The sequence below is a fragment of the Scomber scombrus genome, chromosome 2 (assembly GCF_963691925.1).
Source record: "Scomber scombrus chromosome 2, fScoSco1.1, whole genome shotgun sequence".
In the NCBI taxonomy this organism is placed as follows: Eukaryota; Metazoa; Chordata; class Actinopteri; order Scombriformes; family Scombridae; genus Scomber; species Scomber scombrus.
In genome coordinates this window covers 24,352,823-24,373,298 of record NC_084971.1, presented here as the reverse complement: position 1 = coordinate 24,373,298, position 20,476 = coordinate 24,352,823, and the positions used below count along the sequence as shown (strand labels likewise).

The following is a 20,476-nucleotide window of genomic DNA, read 5'->3' as shown; positions in this document are numbered from 1 at the left end:
AAGCCGAATCCCTGGGTTCCAGGCCAGAGAGGTGCTGTGCTAACAGGTCTCAACCATCTCACATGCTAAGATTTATGAGTGAACAAAGCCAGGGCGACACCCTGTGACATATGGCGCAAGTCTTCATAAAGGGACAGCGGCTGCGGCTATAAGGGTAAACAAGATGAATATCTCCCCAATGTCAATACGATTTACACGGCCAACGCACGGCCACCTGTCTCCCAAACAAATAAGAGCTGAGATTTACGACCTCCTCCTGGTTGCTCCTTCCGTCCTCCAACATGATGCCACATATGTGGGAAAGCACAGAAAAAAATACCCGCAGGGGGAAAAAAAGGAGTTGGTTACATAAGTAATATAGAACCTTGTCGGTCTAATCCTGCAACTTAGAGAGAAAGCCAGCTACAAATATGCCTACACACACAGGCAGGCGGGCACCCACAGGGGTCAAAGTAAGACAGGAATCGCATTGTCCTCTGTCATGTTGTAAGGTGGATTTGTTTTTATTTTACAGCTCTTTTCAGCTGATGAAGAAGGAAAAGTGGACAGTGAATGAGGAAAAACTCTATTTCAAGGTGAATCTGTAGACATGACACAGCAGAGTCTAACATCTGCAGCATAACCCAATAATTCATCTCTCACATCAGCATTCAAGACAAGTCAGGGGCTGGAAACAACAAAAAGGACCAAGGACTTTGAGAGGTAGGACAGAAAGGAGAAGCTGGAGAGAAGCACCGCAAAGCATTAAACTACTGAAGCATGTTCGCCTGTATCTAGTGCTAGTGCAAGAGACAGAGGAAGTAAAAACAGTTGGTGACACTTGATTAATAGCATCATGTTATTGCTGACACTAAAGATAATTTCATTATTAATTAATATGTTGTTTCATTTTTGATTCACTGATAAATAATTTAATGTATAGAATTTTAAAATGTATTGCTGATGCCCATAACAGGCTAACAGGAGAGGATTCGCACATAAAGAGAAGAGATCCTCTTCATGCTGGGGTCCAAACCTCTGAGACCACTTGAACGGGAAAGTGGATTCAGACTTTTGGACCCGGCTGTATTTTAAAGAATGATTTCCACCAGAGTGGCAAAGAAGGAACTGTTCTGCAATGAACCAATACAGTAAAGTTTAACTACTATCCAAGACGCTATATAAGAGGAAAAATGAATTCAAACAGCTGAACCTACAATGAAGGGTTAGGGTTAGTGTCTGGACACATTTCAGATTTCCTGTGGAAGAAGGAAATGAACATCACTCAAAATCTGCAAGGCTTTAGAGGCACTATTTTATACTCTTATTGCAGTGCACTGCATGCTGATACAGGAAGGATTTACCCGTCATTAAGTGTGCTGTCTGTCCAGAACACTGAAATATTCAAAACATTAAATTCCAATACTTCAATTCCTCCAATTCTACTTGAACTCCACGCAGTGCACAGAGTCTACATTTGACTCTAAACCATGTGGACTGTATTTCTCATTTATGACTTTATTTACTGTGGATCTACTTGCTTCACAGTCAGTGCCTGCATTTTGAGAGACACACAGGACTTAAGCAAAGTGAATTGCTCACCCAGAGTTGTTGCCTGAGCTGAGACTGGTGGCAAGTGGGACATGGTCACCCTTCTCTGTGGCTGTCTCAGACGCAGAGGCTGATGATGACTGGGATGAAACAGACTCATTGCTGCCCATTGATGTCTCATCTGTAGCAAGGTTGGAACTATCTCCCGCTGCTGACATAAAAAAAAAAAACAACAACCAATGTTTGCTTAATTAATTACATCTTTCATTAGATTTATTCTTCTGTAAAACATTCAGCCTATTCTTGCTAACAGACAGTATCTTGTTGCCTGATGAAACAGCTGAATTATTTATCAATAAGCAAGGCAATGTTGCACCAGCAGGGGACTTTATAAATCAAGCTGCTGTCAAAACAGGTGAAACTTACATTCAAGTTTGTATTGTTCATAATAATACACCTCTGCAGTCATAGACAGGAACCTAAGAAGCACCAGGGAGATCGGAGCTCTTTTATTTCAATTTTACTGTCAAGTAAAGAACCTACTTTTGGGACTTGAGAGAGGCACAGAAAGAAGTGTTAAGGTTATAAAAGCAGTTTGTTTGAACCATTTCTTCTCTTTTCCCCACTAACAAACAAATATCAATGCACTTAAACCAAGCCACAATTCAGTTCAGATTGAAATATTTAACTGACTTTATGGTGAGATTATAGCCAATACCAAACACAGTAATAATATTTATACATTCTACATTGATCATGCATCCAGCAATATTCATTTATGTACTGTAGAGTTTGTTCATAATGTATACTTTTATCTGAGAGTTTAACCCTCTTGGTATGAATGAAGCGTACACACACACACACACACACACACACACACACACACACACACACACACACACACACACACACACACACACACACACACACACACACACACACACACACACACACACACACACACACACACACACACACACACACACGCGTCTTTTAAATTATTCTGACCGATTACACCTGATCTCAGGTTGGAGGTGGGTGGAGCTATGATGGGAACAGAACCTTTTCTCGGCAGACGTTTTGACTTGTCAAAGCAGGAAAAGTACAGGTGGAATGAATAACATTAATGATGGCTGTATAGCATTTAGATAAGCCAGTTCCAAAGTTGCGGTATTGTGCATGTTCAGTTACCGACATGTCTTACTGAGGACAGTCAGTAGAATGGAGCCATTATCAGTATTATCATTTACAGCTGTGGTTTTCCTGCTTTGACAAGTCAAAATGTCTGCTGGGGGAATTGTCTATTATGTGAAGTCACCAAACTCAATGCACCAGTAAGAAGGAAAAATGTGTCCTTTTTCTTACCCTGACAGGTACAACAGGATAGTGAGCGAGATGTCAATCAAACAGTCCACCCACACAGTCTTGAAAAGTGAAATCAGAGAAAATAGGGGAGATCACCTGTGTGAGTGGGTGGACTGGCCGATTGGTGTCTAAGGCCTGTAATGATCATCTAACACAGTAAAATTATAATGTATGTTACATTATGCTACATTTAGGGCAGTCACCTAAACTTTGATGATTCAAGTCATCATTTTGTCAGTCAAAACAGTGCACTTTTTTTCTCTGCTGGTGTCACAATCACGCAGAGCTACACATGATAACAGCATGGCAGATTGAAAACTTTTACAAACTAAGTCTTGAAATTACCTAATTACCCTTACAAAATATACTGCAATTGTAATTTAAAACAGAGAAGGATGACGGAAGCGGAGGGCAGCGTGATGCAGAGCAAAAGCGACTTGTTTCTGTTCACTGCTCTAATTAACACTGTTTTGGGCTAAACTACTTTTGAACCAGACGCTAATACAACCTCCTCTACTGTCATCCAGTGTGATCCACAGGGTAGAGGCACTTTGTGGAGCGCTAATATTATATTTTATAATTTCTGTTTTTTCATTTCTTGGGACTGCGTGGAAATAATGAACAAAGCCATTACAATCTGAGTCAGAGATAAAACATGAGACTTGAGCTGTTATAGAAGTTGAACATGAGGTGGCTGCTCTGCAGGTGAGCTGCAGTAGACTAGAACTCAGTGGAAACTGTGAATAATATATTTATCTTAATCGCAGAGCTGAGGATTTTTTTGTCAAAAGAAAAAATAAATATTTAGCTCTATCTTTCAGCACATTTGAAAATTGAATCAATTAAGCGTCAAGTCTACAATGTATGTGTAATAATCCTGAGAGGTATGATTTGTCTCCACAGTGTACCTGCTAGAAGCCTCCTGACACAAATACTGTGTATCAACACACTTTTCTACGCATGGTATGCAGTCGTGTCTGGAGGGATATCAGACACATGCAGCATCACACGTAGACTCACTCACAAGAGGAGTCACATGCATACATTAACGCTCTTCTCCCTTTCTCACTTCATCATCTTTAAATTTGCTTTTACCCTGTGAATGCAGATACAACTTACTTTAAATCCATTATCTAGGGCCCATATAAAAGACACAAAGGTTAAAAATGGATTACGCCTTTCATCCCTGATATTAAAATACTCTATGGTAAAAGCTGGCATGAGGGAGGTAAAGAGAGGCTATCTGGTAAGCAGATTTAGACTCCTTTGGTACTGTATCATGGAGGGGAAGGTATTTGAGTGGCCCTAGATTATAAATATCTGGGGTTAAAGATTGAAGATTGTTGCGTTCACCAGGTCAGGTGATCAGGCTCACCTATGAAACAGGAGAGGGGTCTCTGTAATCCTTTCCCATCTCATTTAACTTCAGAAGAAACTTAAGTGTACTTTAAGCATTTTGAAGTAAACAAGGTCACACAAAGTCATAGATGCAAATGGCTTCACACAGTATTACAGAGGAGGTGACTGAGTTCAGTGTTTCTGTAGACACTGCTATGCTTCCTAGTGGTTACTAAGCCAACCATGAGTGAATGAATGAATGAATTCAGAGCCTAGCAGGCATCAGGGGTAAATATTATTATAATTTGTGCACTAAAGTATATCACTTGTGCTCTAAAATTAACAACATGTGTGCATAAATAAGCAATTCATGTCCTAAATTTAACTCAAATTATGGTCTACACGCAGTGTGGGATGAAAATTGGTGCCCTCCTCCCTCCCGGTTATGACAAAAAGCACTATGGCAGAAAAAAAAGCACCGAAAGTTGGGTTTTATGCAATTCGATTCATTACAGTTTTGGTTTGGTTTTGGACTGAGTCGTCGCACCACATATCCAATTTGTTCAGTGATTAAAGCAAGTCTCGTATTGGGCCCACAGACAGCCATTTCAACCAGTGTTTAAAAAAGACATTAAATAGTGCTGTAATGTCTGCTTCCTTCATAGCAAACTAGCTTCCTAAATACATCCATGAAAATTAGCAACTAGCTTGGGTGACATTGACAGAGGTGTACAGGATCTCGTAAATCGACCAGTAGAAATCACAACTCTTGACGTATTTGTTCAGTCTTAATAAAAGGTACTGTTGACTGCTTCTAGAAATTGCTACTGATTGGTGAGGACAAAACAAAACAAAATAACTCCCTTCCCTGCAAAAAAATCAGCTACCATGAACACAATGTCAGACTGAAAAAAATAATTGAAATGAAATGGCAATTCTGACTGATTATCGGGCTAATATACATTAAGTTTGCCCATAAAAACAATATGATATTGACATTTCTTAAACATATTTTATGGAATAACCGTTAGTTACATGTCCTGTCAATTTGCACGCACTAGTCAATTCAAGACCATAAATAACTGGTTTGTGCATATGGGTAACAATTATCAGATAGCATGCACAAATAATAAACTGCTAACATGTAATGGAGGATCTAAGGAGCTGCGACCCAGTACAGCACACAAAAATCTATCTGCTAAGAGTATTTTAAATGTATATACAGTATATAAAACTATAAAATAACAGATTAGAGTGTTAAATCTTTTCTAATCTATCAAATTTTGTTTGAACAAATTACCATGCTGGCCTTTTGTCTGAGTCATTTCCTATAATAGACGTGAAAATATACAGGTGCATGCGTACTTCTCTTACCAGTCTGAATGTCCAGAGCTTGTGGATTGTAGACAGCCAGAGGCCGGTTCTGTCGACTCAGCTTCTTGGACTGCCTTGTGGGAGCAGAGAATACTGGGGCAGCAGGTGAAAGAGGGCATGACACGGGAGCATCTGCAAAGATCTGAATACACAATGCAAGTAAGTCTCTACCAAGACTAAAAGCACAGTGCAGATACTCTAAGAGTATTGAGCAGCAGTATGTCCTCAACTGACCTTACTTACTGAACGGGTTTTAAAAAAGGCTTTATATAGTGAAAGATGAATGGAAAAGGCCATTTGCAGCCACAGCATGTGCTCCTAGGGAAAGCTGAGCAGCTCATTGATTGAACCCTAAAACTGCATGTGAAAAGATTTTGTTTGTGCCAAAATAAACAAGAGCAGCTCCACATGTAAAGAAATCACATCCAATCCAGAAATGTGGGTCTAAGCTAAGGTGACATTTCTCCACAGAGAAATTGACCCACTCTCTGAAAGAGTGGAGAGTAAAATAAATAGGGTTTGGACTCGGGGAGGGCTGGCCAACTGGCGCAGCCTGTTTACATGGGGCCGTGTTTACATATAAACTTTAGATGCGGAGTTAAAAGAGAATAGGGCTGCAGAGGAGAGGAAGTCTCAGCAGAGCCCCAGAAAGGATCACAGACAAGGAGAGGAGGGAGGTAGGGAAGGGAGGAGAGAGAGAAAGTGGCAGAGAAAGTGAGACTGAGTGTGAATGGGAGAGGCAGACGCAGAGGAGGGGGCATGAGAGAGAAAGTTTGTAGGAGCAAGGCAGATAGAAAAAAAATGAGAAATCTGATTCGGCTGAGAGTTTCTGCTGCCTCTCTCTCTCCCTCTCGCCTCTCTCTGCAGATGGAGGTGAATGTAAAACAGAGTCTACTGTCGGTATCTGGGGGTATCAACAGTCTGGAGTGGGACTCAGCTGTGAGGGAAGTTAATGCCTGTCTGTCTGTCTGTTCAACTTTTCCCCTGCTTTAACACGCTGTACTTTCCAAAATGCTCTTGCTGCATTCTAACACTACATCCTTTATCACCTGGACGGTGTTGGATGCCTATGGGTAGTCTCAGAGAGTAGAAATATACACTATGCTGCTGGTGCTGCTTTAGCGCATTTGTATACCCTGTTCGTTTTCACCAGGGCTCTTTATTCTCTCACAACCCATTTTAGATTTGTGAGCTCGGTGGAGATATTATTCACAACACACATCTTCCATTTAATGAAGCTGGGTGGAAAATAATAATAATGATAATAAAAAAAATCACTAAAAGCTCCCTTTTTCTTCTGATTCTACACAGAGTGCAGTGCTGCTCCAAACAGATTACAAAACTAATCTCAAACCTTTTTCTCTTTTGACACGGAGAATTATCCCCCTTTGAGGATTGACACCGATTAATGACATTCTACAAAGATTACATGATCCCATGATCTGCAGTTTATGAAACAACTCCTAACCATAATAAATGTTTTTAGGCAGGAAAAGGACTTTCCAGATACGACTAAAATGTATAATCTACAATATAACCAACCTACTGAAAATGAGGAGAATACAGTGTATTTAATCCTAGTAGGGGCACTTGGGGCTCCCCCTATTGGCCACAGTTAAATCCAGAAATTAAGATTGCTGTCTAACTCCTTTGTACTTTGTACTGATAACTGGGTGAAGGGTATGCTGTGTCAAGGTTTTAAGTTATCTAACAACTTAATTCATGCATTTTTTAGAGTAAGTATTAAGTACAATATGCACATTGCTCAACAGATCACAAACAACCAAATATTTAATATGATGCCTTTTCATTACTAGAACACTGATAAAAGATACTTGATATTTGAATGTACAGACATCTACAGTGCCTTAACAAACAGGACCTACAGAGTAGAGCATCACATCCACCCTAATTGAGACTCTGCCCAAATGAAATTGTGGTGTCAGGTAGATAGGTACAGTATGTGCACTCCTCTGCCAACAGAAACTGCCAAATGGAAACTTAAGAGCAAAATACAAAACTTCAAAACAATAGTGAGAAAGCACTCAGCACAGAGAAACCAGGACTTACAAACATTAGCTCTTCTGCTTCGCTTGCAGGTTTATTGTCCCTCAGTATCAAGTAATTACACGCCACCCAGGTTGGTAAACACCAAGCTGCCGTGTGCGGTTTATAGATGTCATGTCACCTGATTCAGATTTCATTTGGTGCTATCATTGTACCTAATGTTGCCTAGTGTGCCGAGTGTTTAGTAAATAGCTCTGGATTGCAGGTGGACACAATTATACATAAAGTGACAAAAGCAAAACAGCAGAATTTCAGCATTAGTCTGACAGAATGACTCATAAAAGTGCAACAAGTAGAGCAAAGATTAGACAACAGACAGAATTTTATAATGCAGTAGAAAGACTGTTTTTCTGTTTTCCTATAACAATTGTACTAATGACTTCCACTGGAAGAATACTATGAAGTAGACACTTCTCCTTTTCAGAGTGTAAACTTTCAAGTGTGTTTGTGATTGTACAGTCGATATTGCACTGTGCGTCTGGTGGTCCTAGTGTGGAGTGTTACCTTTTCATTTTGTTCGATGAGGATCTCCACAACAATGTTCTGGAACTTAAGATCCATGATGGCAGCGACAGTCTCCTCCTGTGGCCTCATTAATGTCGGGCCGAACACCACGCCCAGGTTAGCCACAGTCATCAGATTCTGTTTACTGTGGGCCGCCACACTGAGGAAGATAACAACTCACATGAGACGTGTTCCCCAACAGCTAACTAACAATTACCTCTGATTCTACATCATTCTTGATGTGCTGATTTACATTTAACAACACACACACTAAACCCTTGACAGAAAACATGGAAAGAATAAAGAGGAACTAAGGCAAACAGTGTACCACTCCTGTAAATGTGAGTAGAGTGATGTATTGCAATAACATAATTAGGTATATGAGAAAAAAACATTGAGGCAAAAATAGGGGCAAATGTGAAAGGCTTGGCTTAAAAACACCCTCTCAGGAAACTCTCATGATAAATTCCCTAAACCTTTTTCTTAAAGATTAAGGTTCTATGTCATTAACTGTAATAATGTCAAACTAATACACCACTGGTCCTCGTTTCCTGCAAGCTGCGAAAGAAGCATTTGTATGTACACTTTCTTCCCAAAATAGATAATTTCACAATAAGCAAGCATCATAAATATCCACGACTGAACAGCTATAGTGAGATGTTACAACTTTGTACCTTCTCTGAACGGTTTCTATGTATTTTGATAAATCCCATCGCAGAGACAGTGAAAACTGCAAATACACAAACGACCACTGCATTTAGAGATAAAATATAAGATTTTAGCACATTTTATGACATTTCACATTTTACCAACATCAATAAGCTGCTGCAAATCCTAACCAATACTTACACAGTTCCTACACTGAACAAAACATTAAGCAAAAATGAGAGAATTTGAGATAGTAGAGGAAACTTTATCTTAGGAGGTCAAAAAAAATTGAAAAAAAAGAACCCTTTAAAGAAAAAGTTATACTTATACAGACAGGTGAAGAGATTTCACACTCAAAATATGATGATATGCAGTGCATCTGCACAGAGACAGTTTAAATAGCTTCAAAGGATGCCTTTGAAGACAAAAACATTGGTGACAACTCACATTTATAACATCTCTGAAACCATTTCAGATAGAAGTGTGAAATTCTGGCTTTGCTTCCTTCCCCTGCAGGACATGCACACACGCCAACTTCAGAAAAATATTCGAGTCTCTCCAGTCTGGAGAATTTCACGCTGGATAATCCAAATTCAATTTCAATAGCGCTGCCTTTTTACCAGAGCCTGATTCTGCAGTGGGTTTCTATGAAATAAGATCCACCAGACTTTCACTGCCTCAGGGAAGAGGGATTATTTACTTATCTTCAATTTGCTCATATTTAGTTTATAAAAAAGCTTGCTGAGGTAAAACCTTGTAATGTTAGCTAACATTATTTCTTAAATCTTTTTTTCCTATCTAATCTCACAAATGGAGTGATGCACAATAGTGGTCCATCCACTGGTGTATAGAGTAATCTCAAGAGAGGGCTTAATTTGAGTGGTCCATTTCATTCCACCTCACTGGTGGGCTGCAGAACAGCATGCTGAACAGGTATGGTCGGCTACACAAACATCCCTTCAACAAGTTTAAATATACACCAAAATGACATAAGAAAAGGCACAAAAAATGTGAAGATGCTAGTGGCATCAATTTTCTTCCCCAGCAGTGACTGAGTAGACAGAGAAGAGATGGAGTGACAGCAGGGAAGGGGGAGTGAAGAGAGTGGGAGTGAGGGAGAGAGAGAGAGAAAAAGCCTGTGGAGTGAGAATGAGGAGACAGACAGGAAGAGCAGAAAGAGAGAACTGAGAGAGAGAGGGGGTGTAGATTGGATGAACTATGACCAAGGAACTATGAAAACTCACTTGGCCAGATGCTTCATAAGCAGCCCGAGGACTTCTCGATTCCTCTCTGGTAGTTTGTGGACCAGGCAGTGGATGGCTTGGATGCGAGACTCTGGACTACCGCCCTCTGTTCAAACGCAGAAGCAGCCATGCACTTGCATTAAACTACGAGGATTTCTTTGTGCTCCTCAGGTGGCATGAAGCCAACAGCTGCTACTGAATACTGAATTTGAAGAGATTTGCGTTTCCAACTGTTCTGACAAAACACTATAAAACATTGCTGATCTGAGCCATGATGCTTAGTTGGGAGTCAGATTTACAGACAGTACAGAAACCTACATGGGCATATAATCATTTTCAAGTCCAAAGAAACTAATTTGATACATTCTGGAAAATAAAAAAGTTAGTAGACCTTTAAGGACACAGTCATCAGAGGCTATAACCCTCAAGTACAAGGGGTTAAGTGTTAAGAGGATGATATATTTTAGTTTTAATAAGTGAAGCAGAGGTGTGATGGTGATATATGGTCTGAAGCCTTCGAGAATTTGGCAGCAGGGACCACTATGCTGGCGGAAGAGATAGCTTTACGTTACTGTCGCTACCATAAAAAAGGGTTGTGTTAAAACCCCCAAGATCATCTCTTAAACATTTCCTCACACATGGGCATCTGACCGCCCACACACAAACACACACACAAACAAGATATCATTACTATGGGAACGACAAGGATTTAAACATGAAAAAAAAGCTTCTTATGGATGCTGTCATCCATCAAAAAACATTCATTGCTAATCCATTTTTCCCCCTCGTTATGAGGGCATTGCAAGTGCCTGATAAAAATGTCAACCCTGATCCAATTATAGCACTTGTTGTAATAAGATTCAAGTTTGGCTTGCTTTAAAAACATTTCATACATAAATGATGTTATGTGGGCGAAAAAAATGGTGTGTCTGTTTGCTGTGCAAGGTCACCGGACCATTCGAGGGCATGTTAAATTATGGCATATTTATCATTTCAAACCTTTTAGCCTTGACCTTTAATTACTTATTTGGTCGCATATTCTAAGCAGCAAGTTAAAACAGGTAGAACAAATTATATGAAGACAGAGTGCAAGTTGACATGGGCTTCTTGATTGGCTAATAAATGTCAGATACAGTGTGTCGTAAAACAGTCAGAAGGGTCCAAAAAAAAGTATGCTTTGAGAGATATGCATCAGTGAGTGACAAAAGTAACACATATCTAAAGAAGTACAGCACTAAACATTATGGTCTTTTAGAGACCCCTGTCATCATGTGTTCAAGTCTAAAGATGAAACAGAATGAGTATAAATCTCAATTAGCATTCAAGATGCAAACAGACCCACAGTTTTAAAACTATCCCTGCCTGGTTAAATATTTAGAAAGAAGTAGTAAAAAGTTATTTAGAAGTGCTCTATCTGTTTTCCACTTCACTACATGCAGTGTTTTCCACAGGTTGAAAATGTACTTGTGTTGGTGGGCGGTGCAGTGTGTGACCAATGTGCACGCAGAGACTCATGCAGTTTAGAGGGGGAGAGTGTAACCTAGGTTTTTTTCTGTAGCTACAATTTACAGATGTCCTCTATCGCTAGGCTAGCTAGGTGGCTTTGAGCATCACAAGCCTCTAGTCCCCACTCAGTTACTGCTGCATGCAACTCAAACAGATTTTATCTACCTGGCCAGGCCGCCCAAGTAGATATATGAAAAACACTGACATATTTTCCATAACTCACTGAGGAAAAACACAACTGAGGTCCAGAGCGTTAACTGATGAAATGTCTCTTTCAGACTGACACAACACATGTATACACTGTTGTTTACTTATGATCTGTACTCAGATTAAATGGTCGTATGAGAGGTGTTGAAACTTACTCGCAGGGCCGATGAACTCTTTGTAAAGTCCATAGGTCATTAACGGCTCAGGAAGGCTCCTTTAGAGAGATAGCAAGAGGAAGAGAAAAAGGGTGGGGGTGGTGAGTTGGAGGGACAGAGAAAGAGAGTATAAGTGAGTGAGGGGGGACAGAAATAGCCAGCACACTGTTTTATAGGGTCTGCACACAGCAATGATTAATGTGGCCAGGTCAGGGGATGGAATTAGATGGTGCACGCGTTGAGATAACCAAGTTCATCTGAAGGTACTTTCACACTGCAGCTGGACAGTGGCCAAAGGTACTTAGCCTCAGAGGAAACTGAGGAGATTGACCCTGCTTTATTCCAGCAGGCCACAGACAAAGTAAAAGACAAGTCAGAGTAACACTCAGTATGATTTAATACAGCATAACAATATGCTATGTTATCTTAACCCGTGCTTAAAAATTAATACATGCTGCAGTGAATAGTGCTCAAGTAGTCAAAGCTTAAAATCCGCCAATCACGACACAATCTTAACTCCTTTAAATAGGACTTGTTCTCTACATCCAAAAAACAACATAAACACTATTACAATGTCATGCTGGTACTTTTCACAGTAGTGATAATAACAGAGAGATCAAACAGAAATAACAACTTGTTTTGTTATTGTTGTACTTTGACTTTTTTTAATGCTCTTAAACTGCTACCAACTCAATTAGACAAAAATATGGGACAAGATTTTGATCACATGTAAAATTTTGCTTTTTGAACTTGTCATTTGCATGTTTATTTTGATGCTAATTACATCTTACAAATAAACTAGAAATGCAGTCTCACAGTTGTATGCCTCCACCAGCCAGTCAAGTTGCAGTTTACATCTATGTCTGTCCAGACTCATATAATATTTGTAGTGAAGACTTTGAAGGAATTTAATAACAGGTATTGGCCAATAAAGCTAATTCTCATGGAATACAAAACTGTAGTCTCGACAGTGACAGAAGATGCTTCAGATATGGACATAGCTGCAAAGAAGCTACAAATTCTAAAACATGGATGCTTCACGCACATTTTCACCTCGGCAGCACAGTTCAATCACACCAGTTTCAAAGGTGGGTACCAAAGATTATGTTACCAATTCAGTATCTGACCAAATCTGAAATAGGATCACAACCTTCTGTTCCTGAGTTACAGTGTTGAAAAATTGCAGAATACTATAAAGTCACAGTGTAGTTGACCTTTGACATTCTGTATATAAAGTGTCACCACTTCATAATTGTATCGTATTAAACAGATGTGTAAAACTTTTGTCATAATCACTGTATGAATGCTTGAGTTATGGCTAAAAACATGTGAGTTCAACTACACTGTGTCCTTCGCTATAAAATTCTAATCAATTCATCCTTAAGTCTCAGTGGATGTTTGTGTCACATTTTTAGGAATTTCTCTACAGCCTATGAGCTGGACAGTTAGAAAAAAATATGGTTGTCGCCGGCACAGAAGCATAAAAAATAATAAACATTATGAGTTGAAGAGTAAATAAATCAAAACATTACTTATACTGCAGGAGAATGTTGACTGGTGAAGCAAAACCTAAAAAAAGTTCAATCATTTAAAGTACATCAGTATCAGTTTCTTGTGAACACTCTTACTGGTTCTGTAAGGAAACAAGCAAATTCAAAACTTGTTTTTCAGTGAGAAAAAATGTTGTTTCATTTAAATGAGTGAAGCCAACTTAATTTGTTGCTAAGTGCACACGTTTACAAAAAAACAACAATTGGCATTCAAATGAAACTGTAGCCAGCTTCTTGCAGCCAAACTACATTTTTAATCTTTGAACTTCACCCACGCTATCTATCAACCTAGAAAGAGTTGGTGAATGTGGAACAGGCATACAGTAAGCAATGAGACTGTCGCAAGTTAGCAAATGTTAATCATAAAAAGAAGGAACTTAGTATAAAAAACTTTATATCTATTATATAAAAAAACAGAGCTGACAACAGGCAAAATGTTTCATATTCAAGTCAACAGAGAGACTCATATGGTATATTCATTAAAAGAGATATACATCATTTAATAAAAAAGATCTCCCATTAACCACTGAGGTTATCTTAGGTCAGAGGTGGATTAGCTTAGATGCACAGCAGATTAGAGCTATGCTGTTTGGCAGTTTATAAGATTAATCAAAATAATTATGCATCCCGAGTGTCTTGACCAGTCAAGGCAGTCACATTCTCTGAAGACATCCATAGCAGAATAACACATTATGAAACAGCATCACATGTACACTAAACAGGTTTGATATGACATCTTTGAAAGTTAAACTGATCACAACAGTTGTTAAAAAAATTATTTGACCTTTTCAAATCAACACAAATAACTGCAGACTGACAATATCATCAATGCTTTTTGTGTGGCTGGTTTACAGGTGTGTGTGTGTGTGTGTTTGTGTGTGTCTGTGTGTGAGTTTGTGTGTCTTTCATCCTCACCTCATATAAAGCTTTAGTGCACTTGTTATTGTCTTAACGTCCCAGTCCTCGCTGGTAGACAGATCTATTTCGTTGCTCTTCTCATCTGAATGAATCACAATCATAAAAAACATTCTTACTGGAAAATACACTGACTGAGGTAATAACACAAAGCACCCACAACGACTCCTCTTACTGTATGCAGCTAATGACTTTGTGTGATTTTGTTGCCAACCTAGAAAGTCCAAATACGTAATATAAATATGTAACTTGTAATTAGCCATATGAGGATAAAAGCACTGCTACTAGCCTTGGGGGTCGAGTCTAGCCCCAGTGGATATGGAAGGAAGTTACAGCTTCTGTAGAGGGCTGCTGGTTCTATACTCATTACAAGTTTAATTAATCCCTCACTACTTCACAGGCTCCACAGGGACTCCAGTGCTGTGTTGTGCTAAAAATTCAGGGGGCTTTAGTCACACCTTAAGTTACCTCTGATGAATTACAGTGGATGTAGAAGTGCAATGTGTCAGTAAGGTGTTTTGAGTCAGACACATGTAAAGGGAGGGCCCGGGTCACAGATGCAGTCTTTTACTTTGTGGGTGGTAGGTGGTCTGTTACTGAGGAAAATTTATTTTTTTGATTTGATACATGCAGTGTAGCCAGGAGAACTGTGCGTTTCTATGGCTGCTCTGTCCACAAATTGGCCTGTCCAATATCAACTTGTGAAAGCAAATGTTTTTATGGAGTGTTTGTAGCCAAAGGTGGGCCTTTGTATATATGTGTGTTGAGATTAATGGGGTCTGCACAGGCTCTGTAGTCTGCTCTAGCACAAATGGGCCTGACTTGGTTAGATCAGGTTAGCAAAAACATGATTGTAACAGGAGCGGTCGAAGCAGCGTTGATTACAAAACTGCTAACCACAAAGCAGCAGTGAGTTCAAAGGTGCAATTCTTTTGTGTGTGAAGCAGAGGTGTTAATATGCAACTAAAATGAAAAGGAGACGATGCAGAGTGGATGCCAGCTGGTAAAATGGAGAGAGAGTGAGAAAATGTGGCACATTTCATAGTCTACAGTTGTGGTTCCCAACTCTTTTTGCTTGTAAGCCCTCAAAGGACCGGTGCGCAGGATTCAGTATTCAGCATTCAGCATATAGCAGCATCTAGATTGCAAAGAATACCCCTCCCCTCAACCCCCTCCCTCATCAAGAAAGTAGGAGAACGTATGGTGACTGAATACATGAACAACATGAAAGGCTCTCTATATAGCGAGAGCTTGGTTTGTCTGTTCTTGGCTACTGTCGAACATGGTGCAAAATGGCGGGCTGCATGGAAGAGGACCAACTCCCTATGTAGATATAAAGGGTTAATTCTAAGCTTACATACACAATAATTTTCAGTTTTAGGTGATTATACAATAATGGAAAAATACTTGGGAATATTATTCCATTTCTGCCAATAAATCCCCCTAAATATTACACACTAGTCTTTTAAGACAGAGCAATGACCATTTTTTTCTTGTATGTTCAAATTATGACCAGTTCAATCTTGTGACCCTTTAGATTTGCCTTGCAATCCCTTGGGGGGGTCCTAACCCTCAGGTTGGAATCCACCTGCCTAGAAGGCCAGATGATCTAAATCAGCTGATGACCCTCCCAACTGACCACCAGACACAGGATAGTATGTTTCTTGTAAAGGAATGAACCGATCCTTTAAAGCCATCAAGAGCTGTTGTAAGATTATATTTCCAACTGATATTTTTTGAAGAGTCCCTCCAGACATGTAAGATATATAGAAAAATAGTCTGCTTGGACAATAATAATGTGTCTAATAGGTTTTTCAAAAAAAAGAGGTGCAATTACCTTACTAAAGGCTTAAAATTCCATCCATTCCATCTCCTTTATTGAAAAACCCAGAATCTATGAATATGCAAATATCATTAATTCCAAAAGTTCACTGTTGGACAAAAGATGTTTCATCCTTCAATGTAAAATGTCCATCTCAGTGTTTGTGCACTGGAGGCTTCAAATTTCAACATCACACTTATGCAGGTTGTATACTGGACCACCATGATTAGCCTCCAAAATCAGTTTATCAGTTGTGATGTCACAAATCATGCTCATAGATCCAACCTGTAAACTTGGAGTTTCAATGAGAACAGAGAAACTTTCCACTTTCAGTAGATGAATGTAAAATTCTAGTTTCAAACTATGCACGTAAATCATTCTGCACAGTGAAGCTCAAACATCCAACTGAAGGAACAAGAAGCAAAACACATTTTTGAGTAGAAATGGGCTTTCACATAATTAAGAGGCAACACAAATGTACTTGTAACTGGAATGAATGTTTGGCTATCTCATCCAGTGTTTAATACATTCTCTTTACCTTCTTCAGCCATGAAAATGTGGAATATATTGGTTAGGTCTTTATCTCACAACATTCTTAAAATTTGCTTCGCTCTGCAATTATATCTACAGAACTTAAAACTCATCAGCAATAATAACCATATCCCTGACCAACACCACACATTCACTTGCCACAAATGTTCGAGAGACAGGTCAGAGACAGAAAGGAGCCCACTTTTACAGTCTTCATCCTGTTATATTGTTTGCCTGACATTCAATAGGTGCCGCTCTCTTTGTTTGTACTGTAATATGATGTGAGCCTCATTTTCTATCACACTGTCCTTTCTGACTGGACCCTGGCCATGTCGGTGGGTGAGAGATGAAAAGGAGGAGGAGTGGGAGGATCCAAAGTCTTTCCTCAGGGTTTAAAGCTTGCTTCACCCACACACTGTGAGCTGCGGTATTCATGAAATGTTTGTGAATGTGCTTGTTTATGCGTAGAAGTAGTACTACCACGATCATGCATATTAGTCATTTCAGAGACAAAATATATGTTATGTTCAGACCAGTTTAATAAAAATATACACTATGTTTGACATGCTAATTATTGTAGGTAATTTGTAAATAAGAAGTAAAATCATCAGTTTGTCTTCATTCACAATATTATGAGGAATGTCCTGTACTATATTCAGGCTTTAAAGAAACTTCTTCAAGTGCCGCAGCGGAGTGTTAATGGAGTCTACAGCATGAGTCTGCATGTTGGGAGGCTGGAAGGTTTTGGAGAGGAAGCTGAGACAGGCTGGCGGCTGCCTTAGTTTGTTGTCATTCTGAACACAGAGCTGAAAGTGAGCTGGTGTCTGCTGGAGACGGCAGGAAACCAGAGAGCAGACAGGGAGCAATGGAAAGGACAGAGGACAAGCTCTATAGAAAAGGAGTTGAGTGAAAGGGATTCAAGAGAAGTGAGAGGCATAAAGGAAATTGAGAAAGGCAACTGACAGACTAAGCCTGCCACAAGCACACGAGAGGCCGTCGTAGCTGCACGTTAATGAAGCAAAAGCCAAAAAGTGCGAGGACGTGGATGGAAAGGACACTGTCTGGTGGTCTGGGGGATATAAAACTCAATGACAGCGAGGAAAGGATACATGAAAGCACTTGTTGCACTTGAGAGAGACATGGTTCTGACAGACTGAGTCATAGACTGATTATCAGTCACTATCTTTTTAATATCACCCCAGCAGACACATCCATTACGTCAGCACATTCAACTAACTAGGGGCAAAGTAATATCAGAGAGATAGTGCAGTAGCCTATAAATTAAAATTTTACTTCAACTTTATTGAGCTCTGACCAGCAACACTTTAATGCAAATACATTTCCAGAGTAGAAAGAAAAGAAAAAATATATAACTTACCAATCATTAATGAGAGGAGCTTCTGAACCTTGGAGCTTACCCCCACAACTCGGTACAGGCCTTGGTCATTAATACCTGATTAGTAATAATAATAACTTTATGTATGACATTTTTTTTTTCACAAAAAACACACAAAACAATGAAATCATAAAGACTAAGGACTGAATATGTTATATACAAAAGAACAGCCATGTAACGTATGTGGAGAACAGATGCATTTCATTGAAATTTGTGTTCAGTAAGACATAATCATTTGCATAAATACATAATAGGCATGTTGAGAGGGACTAGAACAAACTGATTGTTTTGACTGAAAAAGAGGTCAGATAAGCATGTGAGAAGAAATTAATAGGAACTTTAATGCTACACAATGAGAGGCATTCGTATTATAATGCTGCCTGCAGAACCTGCCAGTCAGCCATTTGTTTTACTATTGGAGCAAGTCTGCCCCCTTGTGAACAGATAAAGATACTGTACCCCCAATACCTGCACCTATCCACCAATTACTGTGTTGAATTGCCTCACATTCATCACCTTGTAATGCATTAATGGATATCAAATGAGCGTTTCCATATTTCCATATCGAAGTCTAAAGCTCACCTCTTGTTTCTATGGCGTTGATGGAGGACTTCACAAAATCCAAACCCACATCATCCAGCTGAGCATCAACTGCAGGAGGAGGAAAACAACAACCCTTTAAATGTTTATTAAGTTTCTCATGCAACTTAATGTTATTCTTTTAGGGCCACAAAACTGTGTTTGAAATATAGAAAATCATAGTCTAGTACATTTTGATACTTACTTCCTCTTTCTTTAGACAAAGTCCTCCCAAGATATGATCCAATCTGTTAAAAATAACAACAACTTACATCATCATGGTTTAGTACAGGTTAAGCGCTCAACATTCGACACACGTGACATGAAGTGCAGGCATAAGCCAAAATGATATAATATAAAGAATTATATTGATGTCAGTCTAACACAATACAGTGGGACTACATGAGCCAAGTGTGAGTGGTAGATGATGACATAGTAGAGGCAGCTGACTCACAGGTTCCTTCCCACCCATCGCCTGCATCCAGAACTTGTGGTCATCCTCAGACAAGGCCTGTACTGTGAGTACTGTCCCCGGTCTGAGAAAGAAGCAGTAAAGTAAGGTAAGTGAAAACGTAAAGTGCTTATCATTCTGTGAAACAGAAGAGAAACCTGCTCCCAAGGGCACTTGCACCTTGGGTTTGCAAATATGAGCCCTATTTGTCAGCCCAGCTGGTTTAGGAGACGTACAATCGTGTGAGACCAGATTGGTATAAGCTTACTCATCACAGTCAGAATGGATGTGTGGACTTGAATTTCCATACTAAATCTGGGGTATTGCTCTTCTATTAATACTACAGAAAAGGGGCAGGGCTGACTTAAGTTGTGTGACAAAATGAGATCTCTATTACAGGAGGGCACAGCAGGGTGTGACAAATCCTCCCAGCAAAGTGTGTGAGGGCAGCCCTCCAAATAAAAATATCCTGCCCTCTGCAACAAGCACGTGGAGCTAAAATCTGTAGCTAATTTGGAATATCACAGAAGATAATATATGTGCTGTAAGGGCACCTATGAAAATGTTGCATTGTGTTCCTGAAAGATCCACCCATGGGTTATTTCTGATGTAATGTAAATCAATATCTTCAACTGCAAACATCATCAGTGTGTCTGAGGAACAATGTTACATAAGTGATGTACCGGTCTGTTATGTCGAGTTCTAAGCAGAACCTCCTGTCCAACATGTCTGTCGTTTTGCGGAGACAGGATTTGAGCGTAATAGATTCTGTCTCACCCTGAAAAATAAGAAATTACGGTTCAGAATGTTTTTCTGTGACAAAAAAAACATTACAGAGATGGCATGTCATTATGTAAAAAATTAAAAATTGCAAAGTGAAGCCAGTTGGGATATAAAGAATGTGGGACATGACACACCCACTCTATGACTACTCACAATTTTCCCACCAGATCTGTGATCGAAGGTCACCATGTGCAGGATTTTCTGCTCTTTGACAAATATGCAGTAGCGCTTGACCCAACTTGAACCAAATGGAGGTGGCCCTAGAAACAGAAAGCCCAGATGTGACACATGACAAAAAGTAAAGTTGCAGGCACAGGCTTTTCCAGGCTGACGTGTAAGATTCTTAACACACCATGTAGTCAGCAAGTAAAATGTGGAGTGGCATAAAAAAATGAAGTCTGTAGTTTTAGTGAAAACATTCACAGCAGGTAGACACTTCAGGTAAAAAAAAAAAAAAAAACAACCTAAAATTACCCTGAGGAATCACACTAAATCAATACTGCTACTGCCT

At 39.5% G+C, this 20,476-nt stretch overlaps 1 protein-coding gene across 4 annotated transcripts in view; it reads right to left on the bottom strand.

The window, feature by feature from the left end:
• The window catches only part of arhgap10 (Rho GTPase activating protein 10), a 49,820-nt gene that overhangs the window by 8,311 nt on the left and 21,033 nt on the right, over positions 1-20,476 (bottom strand). For 3 of the 4 annotated variants that reach the window (XM_062432723.1, XM_062432748.1, XM_062432739.1), the window contains 12 exons: positions 20,119-20,225; positions 19,866-19,960; positions 19,186-19,267; positions 18,937-18,979; positions 18,735-18,803; positions 18,135-18,209; positions 14,404-14,488; positions 11,939-11,997; positions 10,071-10,176; positions 8,179-8,338; positions 5,608-5,749; positions 1,582-1,741 (listed from right to left, as the gene is read on the bottom strand). In XM_062432723.1, the coding sequence (XP_062288707.1) occupies positions 1,582-1,741; positions 5,608-5,749; positions 8,179-8,338; positions 10,071-10,176; positions 11,939-11,997; positions 14,404-14,488; positions 18,135-18,209; positions 18,735-18,803; positions 18,937-18,979; positions 19,186-19,267; positions 19,866-19,960; positions 20,119-20,225 (1,183 nt within the window). The remainder of the gene's footprint in view (positions 1-1,581; positions 1,742-5,607; positions 5,750-8,178; positions 8,339-10,070; positions 10,177-11,938; positions 11,998-14,403; positions 14,489-18,134; positions 18,210-18,734; positions 18,804-18,936; positions 18,980-19,185; positions 19,268-19,865; positions 19,961-20,118; positions 20,226-20,476) is intronic. The other variant, XM_062432729.1, reaches the window with a different exon arrangement.